Raw genomic sequence first — 14,246 nt, forward strand, 5'->3', positions numbered from 1 at the left:
GATACTTTTTTCTTATTTTGGGCTTTGAGTAAGTACTTTATCGAAACTCTGTATTCCTCTGCTAAACTTGCTTTTTTACTCTTTCAATTCTGTAATAAACCCTTGAAGTATCTGTACCTAGGTACCCAGTACCTAAGATGGCATCAAAGCAGCGACATTATTAATTTTTCACTGCACTCATTTGAGTGCACATGACAATAAAGATTATTCTGTTCCATTCAAGAGACCAATGATTGAGGATGCTCAGACTCAGGGAAGAAGTGGCTAACCTATGACATTGAACTGAAAACATTCTACAGGGAAAGTCTACCATCACATCGCAAGTAAATCACGATTACCCTTGACTTTTACACTGTAGGGTTCTTTAAGCAGTCTCTCAAGCACTGTCTTGTAGGAGGTCATGGGTATTTTTGCAGAGCCTAGTGTTGTGCTGCTGCTTCTCAAAATAACACATAGAAAAAGAAAATTGGAGGTTGGAGCCTTTTAGCAGAGTGGTCATTACCTGTAATTTCACTTGAGCCATTTACAATCTGACACGCTGGGGTGAGCATCAGAATCAGGGTTGTAACATTGGGAAGCAGAGGTCAAAATATATTTATTTTTCATTCCCTCCAGGGCTCTTGAGATATTCTCAAAGATTATACTTTAAGTAGTTTCTTCACCATTTTTACTAACTCATTTATTAGATAATGCAATTGCGTAGTAACAATACCTTCTGTATTTATTTTGATAAATGAGTACTTGGACTGGCACAGTCAGATTTAAGAGAATTCAACAATATCCTCAGTAAACATCACATCGCCATTAAACTTAAAGGCACACACACACACAAGCAAAGCATTAACTTCCTAGACACCATGGTAATTCTCACAATACAGGTAAGTTAGCAACAAAGATCGTTTTTCCCCAAAATAATTGATACATACTTACGTATAATTAGCCATCAGGCCAATTACATATTCTACACCTGGGTGAGCTCATAGCTAATCCTTTTCCTGTTCCATAAGCACAAAGGGGAAGATTTTAATAATGCTGTTACTGCACCTTAGATTTCAATCTTAGACTGAAATTTAATTAATGCCATAGTGTTCATTCGAACAGTAACCACTGCATTTTCCACTAGCTTCTTCTGCAGTCTTAAGTTACTGATTCCACAGACATTTGCAAGAAATTTCTTATCACAGTGGCTTTTAAGTTTTTTGGTTACTTACATAGTTGACTATTCCTTTGATGGGTTTGAAATGGTTCTCACCTTTCCCAGACATTCCCCACCCTACCCCTCCCTCAGGTTGCACCCACCCTGTGGTGGTCCCTCACTGCCAGCACTCACTATCTCACTGATCTTCCAATCAGAGGCTGATTCTCTCTTGTGTTTGCTGCTGACAAACTCAGTAGCAAGTGAACTGTTCTGCTAATTGATTTTAGATGATAAATGGATTATTAAAGATGGTGCTTAAAATGTGTTGCTGGAAAAGCGCAGCAGGTCAGGCAGCAACAAAGGAGTAAAGGATTCCTGAAGAAGGGCTTATGCCCGAAACGTCTCCTGCTCCTTTGATGCTGCCTGACCTGCTGCGCTTTTCCAGCATCACATTTTTAAGCTCTGATCTCCAGTGTCTGCAGTCCTCACTTTCTCCTTATTAAAGATGGTGTCCATTTCATTCCATCTGTTCCATTTCATTGAACAGATATTGCATTGTGCAGTGGATATTTAAGGATGCACAAAGCAGCCACTCATGCTCACAGGGGCATTAATTTCCTCAGGTCAATATGTCTTTTTCTTTATACTTTCATAGAATGTAGGTACTGCTGGCAAGGCCAGAATGTGTTGTCCCTCTCTATTTGCCCTTGAACTGAGTGGCTTGCTTGGCCATTTCAGAGGGGAGATAAGTGTCAACCCCATTAGTGTGGAGTCACATGTAACTCTGGCCAAATAAGGATGGCAGAGATATTCGCGAATCAGATGAGTTTTGCAACAAATTAGTGATAGCATCACTGTTTTCTATTCATTGATGGAACAGAAGAAAATATAACAAGAATAACAGAATTTGATAGTGATAGCATATGGAACACAATGAATAACAGAATTTAAGGAGTCCTTAGAGATAAGTAAGTCTGGGACAGGGCTGAAGGATTATAACCAGTAACTTTTGGAATATGAATTAAGAGGATGCATAGAAAGATCTCAAAGCCTGGTGATTACAATGTCTGTTAAAACACCATGGGAACCATGATATCATGGGAACCTGGGGCTGTCCATAGGAATGCCCATCATTTATGAGATGCTTCACAGATTGGGTGTATGGAATAAGGGAAAGGACACTGGGACCACGTTGTATATGATTATTGTAACACAGAAGGTATAAAAATGCTGTACTTTACTGTAAAAATCAGAGTATGTCATTGATCTCTCTTCCGATCTGAGCTGTAGAACAACTGGGTTCTCATGTCGAGGCCAGATTCAGGGAAGATCTTTGGCCCTCTCCCTGCATTAAGTCATTGTAGTTTCAATAAAAGTCTGCCATGTGCCTGAATCCTGTCTGCCTCCTGAGTCTTTATCCCCGTCGGGAGGTACATTCCTACTATTGTTTGCAAATTTCAACATCTGCCACGGTGGCATTTGAAACTATATTCCCCAAAGCACTAGCCTGCATCTACAGAATGCCTGCCCATCATCTTTATGCCATGATCTCCCCTCACCTGCATGTTTATGGAGTAAGACCCACCTGCTGTCACAGCAGTGCCAGGTTCAACTGGTGGCCACTGCTGGGACGAGAGGCAGTCCCAAGGAAGAGGAGGCTATGGAGGTCCATCCTCAGGTAGCCATCGGGGGGTGTCAGCAGATCCTGATTGGCTGAATGAAATGAAGGAGTGGAAGAGGCTGGACAAGTGGGGTGGGAAATATTAAGGCAGGTCAGAGTCCAATAGGGACAGGGACCTCCAAAGGAGAATTCCCTTTGCCCAACAGCACACTGTGCATCTGTTTGTGTGGATCAATCCTTGCAGCAGGTAAAATAACAACAGTTCGTAGGATGAGATACTTAGGTGGTCATTAACTAGCCTGACATTTCCACTATCTCCTGTAAGGAGGAGACAGGTTGATGCTGAATGGAAGACTGCAGTCTGGCTGCACACTGCATTTTACAGGCCCCTCTGCCTGCAAACGCACTGACAGGGAGATATTAAATATTATAAATCCAGTCCATGCAGATGATTGTTTTACTTGCATATTTATTGCATAGACTCATACGTTCTTTACTTGTAGACAACTAATTTTGAGTATTGCTAAGAAAGTTAAATTTTGTCAAAGGGCACATCAAGACATTTCTCAACAATATAAATTCAAGAGGAAAACCAGCAATGACACTACGTGAGAAGAAAGTGCTGATTGACTGGTAAGTGGATTCTGTTTGCTGGGCGCATTGTCATAGAGAGTGCACCGACTAATGCTGATTGACTGTTAAAAGTCAGACATTGTTCACAATATAAACCAAGTTTGGACAGAGAATTGCCCTGTGAAATGAGCCGTGAAATGAGCCATGAAATGAGTGGATGGCTGTCACCTGTTTTGTTGAGTTGAACCAGGCATATTCTGCTTGTATATATTATTTTCATCTGCAATTAACCCTTTGTATGAATACATGTACTTTCTAGTACAGGCAAATGTGGCAAACAAGGGGTCAAAATGACAATCATAAATTAGTTGTCTACATATTTCTTTGCACATTCAGAATTATCCAGCAAATGTTGTCCAATTGCAGAATTTCATTCAACGCTAGACATTGTGTCACAAGTCTTGTGAGCGTGGGCCAACTGGGTATGGTCAGTAGGTTGCTGTTGCAAATAGCTGAAGGGATATACTGTTTGATACAACCTGCTGGTCTTTGGGAAAATGGCCTATATTCCTGACACGACACTGGCACTGCAATTCTACCATATTACTCATCTGTCAGATACGCAGAATGTTGTTTTGGCTTGACAGCAATATTTTGTTAGTACCACCCAATCAGCACTCTTCTCTCATGCAGCATACAGTAAATGGTGGCCTTACCCTTGAATTTGGATTTTTGTGAAAGGTCCTGATGTGTGTAAGATGAAACGCTTCAACAAAACATGTTTTTTTAATCAGCAATACTCAAGTTATCTACTTGAGTATTGCTGATAAATATCAAATGTTTATCACTTTTGAGTCATGAAAACAAAAAGAAACTGCCAAATGTAAAAACTATTTCATGTGGCAAACTAAATAGTCAACTATATTCTTTTTGAGTTATATAAAAATATAGAAGTTAGGAGCAGGATATGGAGGCCATTTTCAACTCTTCAAGCCTGCTCCACCATTCAATAAGATCATGGCTGATCATCGAGCTCAATACCCTAATCTCCACACCCCACCCCCCATATCCCTTTACGTACAAGAGCTATATCTACCTCCTTCTTGAAAACACAAAGCTTTGGCCTCATCCATTTTCTGTGGTAGTGAATTCCATAGGCTTGCCACTCTCTGGTTGAAGATATTTCTCCTCATGCCAGTCCTAAAAGATTTACCCCTATTTTTAAACTATGAGCCATAGTTCTGGATTCCCCAGCATTGGAGCCATCCTTCCTGCATCTAACTATCTTGTTCCATTGGAATTTTGAGATTCTATGAGATCTGCCCCTTCATTCTTCTAAACTCCAGTGAATACAATCCTAATTGAGTCAATCTCTCCTCATATGTCAATCTTGACAGTCAATTTGATAAACATTCACAGTACTCCCTTTGTAGCAAAAACATCCATCCTCAGATAAAGAGAGAGTTAATCTGCACAGAATATTCCAGATGTGGCCTTACCAATCCCCTATATCATTACAGCAAGGCATTCTTGCCCCTGTACTCAAATCCTCTCGCTATGAAGGCCAATATTAATTACTGCCTAATGCACCTGTGCACTTACTTTCAGTGACTGATTCATGAGGACAGAGTCGAGTGTGGTGCTGGAAAAGCACAGCAGGTCAGGCAGCAGAAATCTGATTCCTGATGAAGGGCTTATGCCCAAAATGTCTATTCTCCTGCTCCTCGGATGCTGCCTGACCTGCTGTGCTTTTCCAGCACCACACTCTCGACTCTGATCTTCAGCATCTGCAGTCCTCACTTTCTCCTGGTTCACGAGGACACCCAGGTTTCGCTGAACATTACCTCTCTCAATTTACAACCATTCAAGTAATAATCTGCCTTCCCAATTTTGCTACCAAAGTGGATAACCTCACATTTATCCACTTTATACTACATCTTCTACACATTTGTCCACTCACTCAGCCTGTCCAAATCACATTGCATCCTCATTCTCATTACTTTCAAAAAACACTTGTTAAAACTCTTGTTTTTAGAAAGGAAATAAATGTCATCATTCAACGACTTTACTAAAAAAAACCAGATTGCTAATTCTTTATTATTTGCAGCAATTCAGTGATAAATACATGCTCAGGAAGTATTAAAAGGTTATTGTTACAAATGTCTTCTGGTTGACTTACCATCTTACATGCCTGCCAATTTGACAAACAAAGTAGTACATTCTTAAAATGCTCTTTGACACTGTGTCATTTACAGATTGGAAAGCACACAGCTAAAAGGTATTTAGTCTACTCCTTGACAGAAGATGCAAATATTGCCCCCATGTGGCTAGAAATGGATATGTTTTTATGCTTATCACATATTGTGCAGTTATGATATTATGAGCATTCAGTGGCTACAGCGACACCACTGTTCAACATTTCACAAAGACAGCATCAAGTTTTAGTGTTATATTGACAGGCTTCCAAGCCTGGCTATCACCAGAGAAGAACAGCTGGACTTTCTTTTACAAACACCAACCAAACTTAAAAGTATAGCGACGGAAAATCAGGTGCTGACATTTCTATCTGGACTCATTTCCTCCTAGCCATCATTATCTTTCTCTTTGCCACTCAATACATGTAAATGACACTGGTGAAACAGACTCTGTCGATATACCAAATTGCTCATTGCTTTCTCCGTCTTCCCTAGAAGGATGGCAAGTAGTGCCTCAGATGATGGAGGAATGTAGCCTATTAATGAAGGTCCCTCCTCCCTTCTTTATTGGGACCACTTAGCTCCTGAATGCATCCATCAAGCCAAAAGTCTACAGTTAAAGTGGTATTGCAGTCTCTGTGATGTTTCTGTCCATTCCCTTTGCTGTAGTGATTGCTTTGCAGCTCCTCTGCAGTAGGTTTCATTTTGGACAAAGAGCTCCCAACAGGACCCAATGGTAAAGTGGCCTGGGATCACAGTGATAGATGTTCTACCTTACCCATATGTGGGTATATTTTGGACACCCAACTGCAATGCAATTGTTTGCCTTGCTATCTGGATTAATTTTGTTTTTTAAAAGAGGGTCAGTTCTTGGTTTCACCTACATGAATGATATTAATATTGTCAGTAAGATCACTGAACTGATCCATGAAGGCGAGGATAGAAAATGTATCAAGCTAGACTTGCTAAATGGGATTACTCACCTGCTCCACCAGCAGGGATAACAGTGGTGTTACTTCCAAAAGCTCCTTTGCTGAAAGACTGCACTGCTCCTGCATGGGATCTGGAGACAATCACTGTAGGTGTCTTCTCATTGTACATTTTCCGTGGATGAACGTTTGATGCACCATCAACCATAGCCCAAGCTACAAGACCGAAGGTAAAAAAAATGCATCATTTTGGATGCCAGGCAAGGAATACTAAAACACAGCAGCTCTTAACTATACCCTGTTTTTATATATTTTCTAATCAACTTTTTCAGAAATATTAAAGTGGAACTTGAATTTGTGCCTCCTGGTCCAGTGATAGACCATTGCACTACAAGTGCCCCGAAAAGTGTTTTTATTATGTAACACATGTCTGTTCACTTTCAACATTAACTGCCAGTTATTAATTGTTGATTAATTGTGTTAAATTGCATACAGCTGGTGGCCATTAATTTGCATCCTAATGAATGCACTCCCCCTCTCCCTCAACCCATGCCCCCTCATTGTTTTTTTGCTAGCATTGCCCTTCATAGGCTTTGCTTGTCAATACACAATTAGCCATATGGGTGTTTTCCTGGTGGTAGAAAAAACATACATAATTAGTTCTATTCACAATGATGTCTTTTCTTTGTCTAATTTTTTTTTAATAACTTTGTAACCATGAATGATTTGGAGGGAAAGAATGAATACACATATGCCTGTCTAAGCACCCTCTCCCATGCCCTCACTTCTTGTTGCTAGTACTTAACAGGCTTTGCTTGTAAATATTCAATTGGCTATGTGGGTGTTTTCCTGCTGGTGGGGAAATATATACATAAAGTTGATTCACACATGCTTTCATTTTTCTTTCTCATTGTAACAAAACAAAACATGGCTGATTTGAGGGAAAATACAGCCAAACAAAAAAAAAACCATGACTGCTGGGCCCTCTTGTGATGCAGTGTCCCCAGCCAAAAACATGAATACAGGCAGGGATGAACTGAATTAGTTATCTAGAACCCTGGTTAATGTTCTGAGGATATGGGTTCAAATCCCACCGTGACAGGTGGTGAAATTTGAATTCAATAAAGACTTCAATAAAGAGCTAGCCACATGGTGACCACAGAACAATTGCCATTAAAAAAAAGAATACACACAAGGCACAGTGGTAGTACCCCTAACTCTGGACGAAGAAGTAAGGTTTAAGACTTATCCAGAGGTGTGCAAAAGTTTCTCTGAATAGGCTCATTAGAAAGTAAGAATGAGGACACTTAAAGGGGGCTCTTGTGGTGTCGCTTCCTCTGGACAAGGAAGCCTGGGTTCAAGTCCCACCTGTTCCAGGGTTATGACATAATCTGTTATCTCTGAACAGGATGATATAAAATATCTAATGAATGCTCAGAAGCTAAAACTATGTTTGTTGATTAATTTATCTGGTCGGGACTTGGGACCAAGCCCTTGTGGCCAAGAGGCAGGGACACTACCATAGCACCACAAGAATGTATAAATTATTTTTAATTAATTTGTATGGACATGTTATGGCACAGCTCTTGAGAAGCTAGGACTTGGACCAAGACCTTCTGACCCTAAGATGAGTTAAGAGGTATGTGTATATAATATGTAACGCTAAACAAACGCACAAGTGTGCAATGATTGACTCTAGATCTATAATTCGCCAGTTGGCTTTCTGGAATAGAATACAATGTTAGTATCCATAATGGTTGACCAAACCATTGGAGGTCAAATCAGTATCTTGAACCTTACATTTTTTGAATACTCTGAGTATGTGGTTTGGCTGTTAACCATTAAAACTCCCATACAGAGATTGTTGACAGATTCTGCAAATGTTGTATCATTCACGCTATTACTTTTTCCAAAATGTTCTGCATTTCTAATTTGAAAATAGGCTGCAGTGAACATAGATCAAAATCGGAAGTAGCACAAAGGTCATTGTCCTTTTTGTTGTTTCATAGACAATGCCTGGTAATTTCATTTAGGGCTCGTACTTTAACAGTAATAGTTTATAATTCCTCATAAGAGGAACTTTAACGTGGTCATCTTTTTATTAACTGTGTGCAATTATTTGGGTTCAGTCATGCTTTTCCATAGTTATGAATAAGAGATTAAGGCACTACCTAAAATAAATGGTTACTAAAAAGGTTATTTCATTTATTCATTTGTTTTGCAGTGATTGAAAATTAAATAAAATTGAAAATATACTCTCCTCTCATAATTCTCCAAGATCTGAAAACCTGTATTTGAATTTCATTACTTTGTAGTTAACCATTATAAGTCTTTGATAAACATGGGAGTTTATCATATTTAAGGACTTAGGTTTAGTACAAGAGAAAAAGTTCAGTTACTAAATTTCAAATAGATTCCTATAGATCAAGTACGAGGCATTTCTTAAAAGGAAGAAACTCCGAAATGCTTCCTACTATGCAATGCTTTGAATTTTTTTGAACCAAATACTAATACGTGCAAAAAATAACTGCTAAACCAAGTTGCGACAAAGCTCTCCTAACTTAGACTCTTTGTTCAACTCCAACTGCAAAACACCACTGAAGTATCTAATAATTCTGGATCCCTGACTCAGCTATCGAGCCTATTGTAATTACTTCAATAAAATATCTGACATCAATTTATTACTCCTTACAATTTATATCAGAAATTACAAAGGGGCAAGGTTATTTCTGCTCTTACTGATTCACTCCTAAACTTTAATATCCATACAATTTATATTTTTTTTCAATGAGATCCTGACCTTTTCACTTAACCAACAAACTATTTCCTGGATTTCATTTAGTTCAAACCATCCTTGTCTGTGACATTGAAAAAATACGATTCCATCTTTACAGGTGGAGAGATCAAATGAATGAAATAATGACAGCAATTTGTCACACATTGTTATTTTCACAATCGATGATTGAGGGAAAACATCTTGAAGTGAAGTAGGCTGGAGAGCTATTAGTTCCAGGCCATTTCTAAATTTGAGCAAAAATTAAACAAATTTTATTACATTACCAGATCTTTAAAACAGGCCTTCCATATAGATTCACAATGGGGTCAGATTTTGCAGCAGTCAGGGATATGTCATTGCAGATTGAATTTGCACATGGGGCCCCTGTGGAATCCCTACCATAGCACTTTTCGAAAGAACTGTCCAGGAAATTGAACTGTCCACTGAGCAATTCCTTTATGTTGCAATCTCTCTGAACGTTTCCATTTAAATTGGAGACTTTAGATGGTTTTGATGAAATTAAGTAAAATAGTCACTAAGGGACAGTTAAATCCATAGCATAACTCCTGTGTAACTATCAAACAGAGCCCATACTTATCTCACACAGCACCAACTGCACATCTCCTAGAGCCCTTACACACATTTAGAACCTGACCAAGACTCCCTGATACCCTCACCCCTTTCTTTCACTCCCACCAGATCCAACCCAACTATTCACCTCCGCAGTTGGACTTGATCCCCCAAATGACCTGACACTCTCCCACTCCTCCCCCGTTAGATACGACCTGATCCAAACCCTGATGCCTCTCTCCCCACCAGACCCAACTAGACCCCCTCACCGTCCCTACTCTGCAGCTGTCCAATCCCCATCCTTGCCGAGCTCGAACTGATCCAACCAGTTTTCCCCTGTCCCTCACTGAATCCTAACACCATAAGGCTCTCTGTACCCACCTGACCTAACTGAATTAGACCACCCTTACACACAGCCTTGCTGCACCTAATTCAACACTCCTGCCCCAATCCACCTTCCCATTCCCCTCTGCTCATTGGGACTGAGGCCAAACACACTCCCTCTGTGACCTACCACTGGATCCAAACCTCCCAAACACCTAAACTCGTCATCCCACTCCTCAAAGGATCAGATTTCTTCCAACCTACCCTAAACAACACATCATTTATCTGCTCCCCTTGCCACGTTGCATCTTGCCATGCTATTCCTTTCCCACTGCTGGCAACGGGTGGCACGGTGGCACAGTGGTTAGCACTGCTGCCTCACAGCGCCAGAGACCTGGGTTCAATTCCCGCCTCAGGCGACTGACTGTGTGGAGTTTGCATATTCTCCCCGTGTCTGCGTGGGTTTCCTCCGGGTGCTCCGGTTTCCTCCCACAGTCCAAAGATGTGCAGGTCAGGTGAATTGGCCATGCTAAATTGTCCGTAGTGTTAGGTATGGGGTAAATGTATGGGTGGGTTTCGCTTCGGCGGGTCGGTGTGGACTTGTTGGGCTGAAGGGCCTGTTTCCACATTGTAATGTAATCTAATCTAATCTAATCAACCTACCCAGTTGGTACCCTACTTACCAGACACCTTACCCATCTGACACACTCCCTCTCTCAGCATCCTAATATCACACTTCTCGGATGTGCTTAATCCTTTAACAGCAGCTGTTAAAGTAGCAGGCAGAACCTTTCAATTTGAGAAAACAGTAGCTAACTGCAGTGAAAAGGGGGCATGGTTTGCCTTCCTCTTACAGTTCTGCGCTTTGAAGGAACTGTCAGAATGGAAGCATGACTCCGCATTTCAGAGGGAATGGGAGAAAATGAGCATTGCAGATGCTGGAGATCAGAGTCGAAGACTGTGATGTGGGGCATTTCCCCTCCCCCACTATATCCCAGATCCAACCTTCCAACTCAGCACTGCCCTTTTGACCTGTCCTACCTGTCCATCTTCCTTCTCACCTATCTGCTCCACCCTCCTCTCCAACCTATCACCTTCACGCCCAACTTCATCTACCTATCACATTCTGAACTATCTTCCCCCCAGCCTTATCACCCTCCCATTTATCTCTTAGCTCCCTTGGGCCACCCCGTCATTCCTGATGATTTTCTTATGCTTGAAACATCAATTCTCCTGGTCCTTGGATGCTGCCTGACTGGCTGTGCTTTCCCAGCAATACACTCTTTGATTTTGGAGGGAATTTTGAGCAGAATCTCCTCTCAGAAATGAAGAGTTCCCTCTTTTCATGAAAAAGCACCAGAGTGGCAATCCGCATGAAATGGTCACTCCGAAAAAACATGTTTCAAGATTGGAGTCAAAATATGAGGGAAAGGCGAAAGTGCAGATCATCTTTAGATCTTTAAGGATAGACTTTGCTTGTAACATATTTTATTACTACTTCCAGTCCAGTTTATTTGCACAATGGTCTCAACCACTGTCACAACAATGATGCAATTTGCTGGCCTTTCTGTCAGAAAACTACAGGATGACCTTATATAGATCTCCTGGTCCCTACTTTAACAGCAGGCTAGTTTTCTCTAATGATCTTGACCAATGATTTTCACTTAACCAATTTCATTAAAAAAAGTTATCTGATCATGACCATATTGCTGTTTGTGGAAGCGAGCTGTGTGCAAATTGACAGCCGTGTAACCTCAATTAAAAGTAGATTTCTTCAATGACAACCTGAGGCCAGGAAGAGTGATGCATATAAAACCATGCACCTTAATGGAATTTATTTACAAACAGAATTGACAGCTTTAAACCCATACAAAGGGGGGAATGGTAATTTCACTGTGTGTGTGTGTGTGTAAAAAACATAGTGGTTCAATAAGACTGTGGTTTATTTTTGGATAACCTTTGAAAGAAATGTGAGGTTCAAAGTTCAGCTCACCATTTCCATCTGTGTTCATTTGAACACTAGGGGGATGGCAATTCAACAACTGCATTTGTTGCCATGGAGACTACTTCCAGTCTCTCACCATTACTTCAAGGATCATAACAATCTTGTCTGCAATTATCCAGCAAAAAAGGGTTTCCAACATCCATCAGATAGTTCAGTTAGCTGTTTTACAGCCTACTTTGGCACACAAATATCCTGCATGCTGTGCCTGTCAGGAGTATTTAGAGATGTTCCTTTTTTCCCTATCTATCAGGTAGGTTCGGTCCTCACCATTCATGGTTTTCTGCAACATTATTTACACAAATATCAATGTGCATTTGTTGCTTTGACACTTATGGTATTTATTTATTTCCAAAGGATGTTTTAGCTTAACAAACTTGAGAAGTAGCATATTAATAACAACGGTGTTGATGAGTAAACATTGTTGAAAATGAAGATAACTTATTAATAATTGGTCAGAGCCTGCAGTGGGCAGCAAATGCACAAGTCATTGAGAGAGCTTGTGCTTGTCCATTGTCTTGAAGAGTAATTATGAGCATCACAGCGTCTAAACCAGGAAGTGTCCGTTAGAATTGTGAATTCAATATCAAATCTGTACAAGAAGTGAAATAATGAGAGGGAAAAAAATGACTGGGATCACAGCAAGTAAAAATGATAATATAAAAATGTTTAAAAAAGGTTTCTTAAAATTAACAATTCAATAATAATTGAGATGAAGGAAGGAGTGACTGCATTTCTAAATATTGAGTTTCAGTGACAGATAGGTTATATGGCTGGGATTAACACTGATCATGCTGTTAAAATGATACTTGCACAGCAATTGATCAGCCCTAACCTTCTGCAATGAGTTTAGTCTCCATCTATGATGTCAGTACAGAAGTCTCACAGCACTCAAGACATTTGGAGGGTGACCTTTGAATGCTGTTTTTCAGAGGATTATGGGGAGGCAAAGCACCTTGGACACTAATTTTAAATTACACATTTACATTCAGGAGAACTTGTTATCTGATCCCCTCATTAATAAGAGAGAGGGTCTGTAGCTTTTCTGTTATTTTTATAAAATTGTCTTTTTCCTTTAACTTGACTTGAAAACTGAATATTTAAGAGCCTGTATTTCTTTCTCCAAATCATGATGCATTAACACATCTTTCAAATGCAATCACTGAGTTCATTTCATGTCAGAAAGGATGGAAAAACTAAAGGGCAGAGAGTGAGACTTACGATTCTGACAGAATGGTTCATGGGAGCAGGGGATGACATAGAAACATAGAAAATAAGACTAGGAGTAAGCCATCTGGCCTCTCCATTCTATCACAGCTGATCATTGAACTCAGTAAACTGTTTCCTCTTTCTCCCCAAAACCTTTGATCCCTTTAGCCCTAAGAACTATGTTTAACTTCCTTCCGGAACACATTCAATGTTCTGACTTCAACCACTTTCTGTGGCAAAGATGTCCACAGGCTCACCACTCTCTGGGTCAAGAAACTTCTCTCATTCTCAGTCCTAAATGGCCCATGTATCCTTTGCTGTGACCCTTGGTCCTGTGCTCCTCAGTCATTCCTGCATTATCCTTGTCCAATTCTGTTACAATTTGATCGGGTACTACCCCTCATTCTTTGAAACGCCAGTAAATGTTACAAAAACAGAAATTGCGAGACAAAGTCAGCAGGTCTGGCAGGGCAAACAGAGTTAAAGTTTCCAGTCCAGTGATCCTTTTTCAGAACTGATTGTAGCTTGGAAAAGGTTGGCATATATGCTGAAGGTGAGGAGGGGGTGGGGGAAGGAGTAAATGATAGGCGGAGGTGGAGCCCGGAGAGACAGAACAATTGGACAGAGAAAGGGATGGGTAAAGATTAGCCTGGGAGAATCAATCGGTGTTTAGAGACTAAAATTATTGAACTCTGTATTGAGTCCTGGAGGCTGAAGGGTTCCCGTGTGGAAATGAGGTGCCATTCTTCCAGCTTGCCCTGAGCTTGCTGCAGCACTTAGCAAGCCTGAGACAGCGATGTTGGCCAGGGAAAAGGGTGGTGTGTTTCAGTGGCGGGCAACCAGAAGCTCAGGGTCATTTTTGTAGACAGAACGCGGGTGTTCTGTAAAGCAGTCACCCAGTCCACGCTT

At 40.6% G+C, this 14,246-nt stretch overlaps 1 protein-coding gene across 1 annotated transcript in view; it reads right to left on the reverse strand.

Annotated features, from left to right (window-relative positions):
• bpnt2 (3'(2'), 5'-bisphosphate nucleotidase 2) overlaps positions 1–14,246 on the reverse strand; it is a 58,065-nt gene that overhangs the window by 5,974 nt on the left and 37,845 nt on the right. The window contains exon 4 of the mRNA XM_043710294.2: positions 6,511–6,672. Coding sequence (XP_043566229.1) covers positions 6,511–6,672 — 162 coding nt within the window. The remainder of the gene's footprint in view (positions 1–6,510; positions 6,673–14,246) is intronic.

The sequence above is a fragment of the Chiloscyllium plagiosum genome, unplaced genomic scaffold (assembly GCF_037043375.1).
Source record: "Chiloscyllium plagiosum isolate Xiang-an unplaced genomic scaffold, Cpla_swu_hap1 HiC_scaffold_15, whole genome shotgun sequence".
Classification (NCBI taxonomy): Eukaryota; Metazoa; Chordata; class Chondrichthyes; order Orectolobiformes; family Hemiscylliidae; genus Chiloscyllium; species Chiloscyllium plagiosum.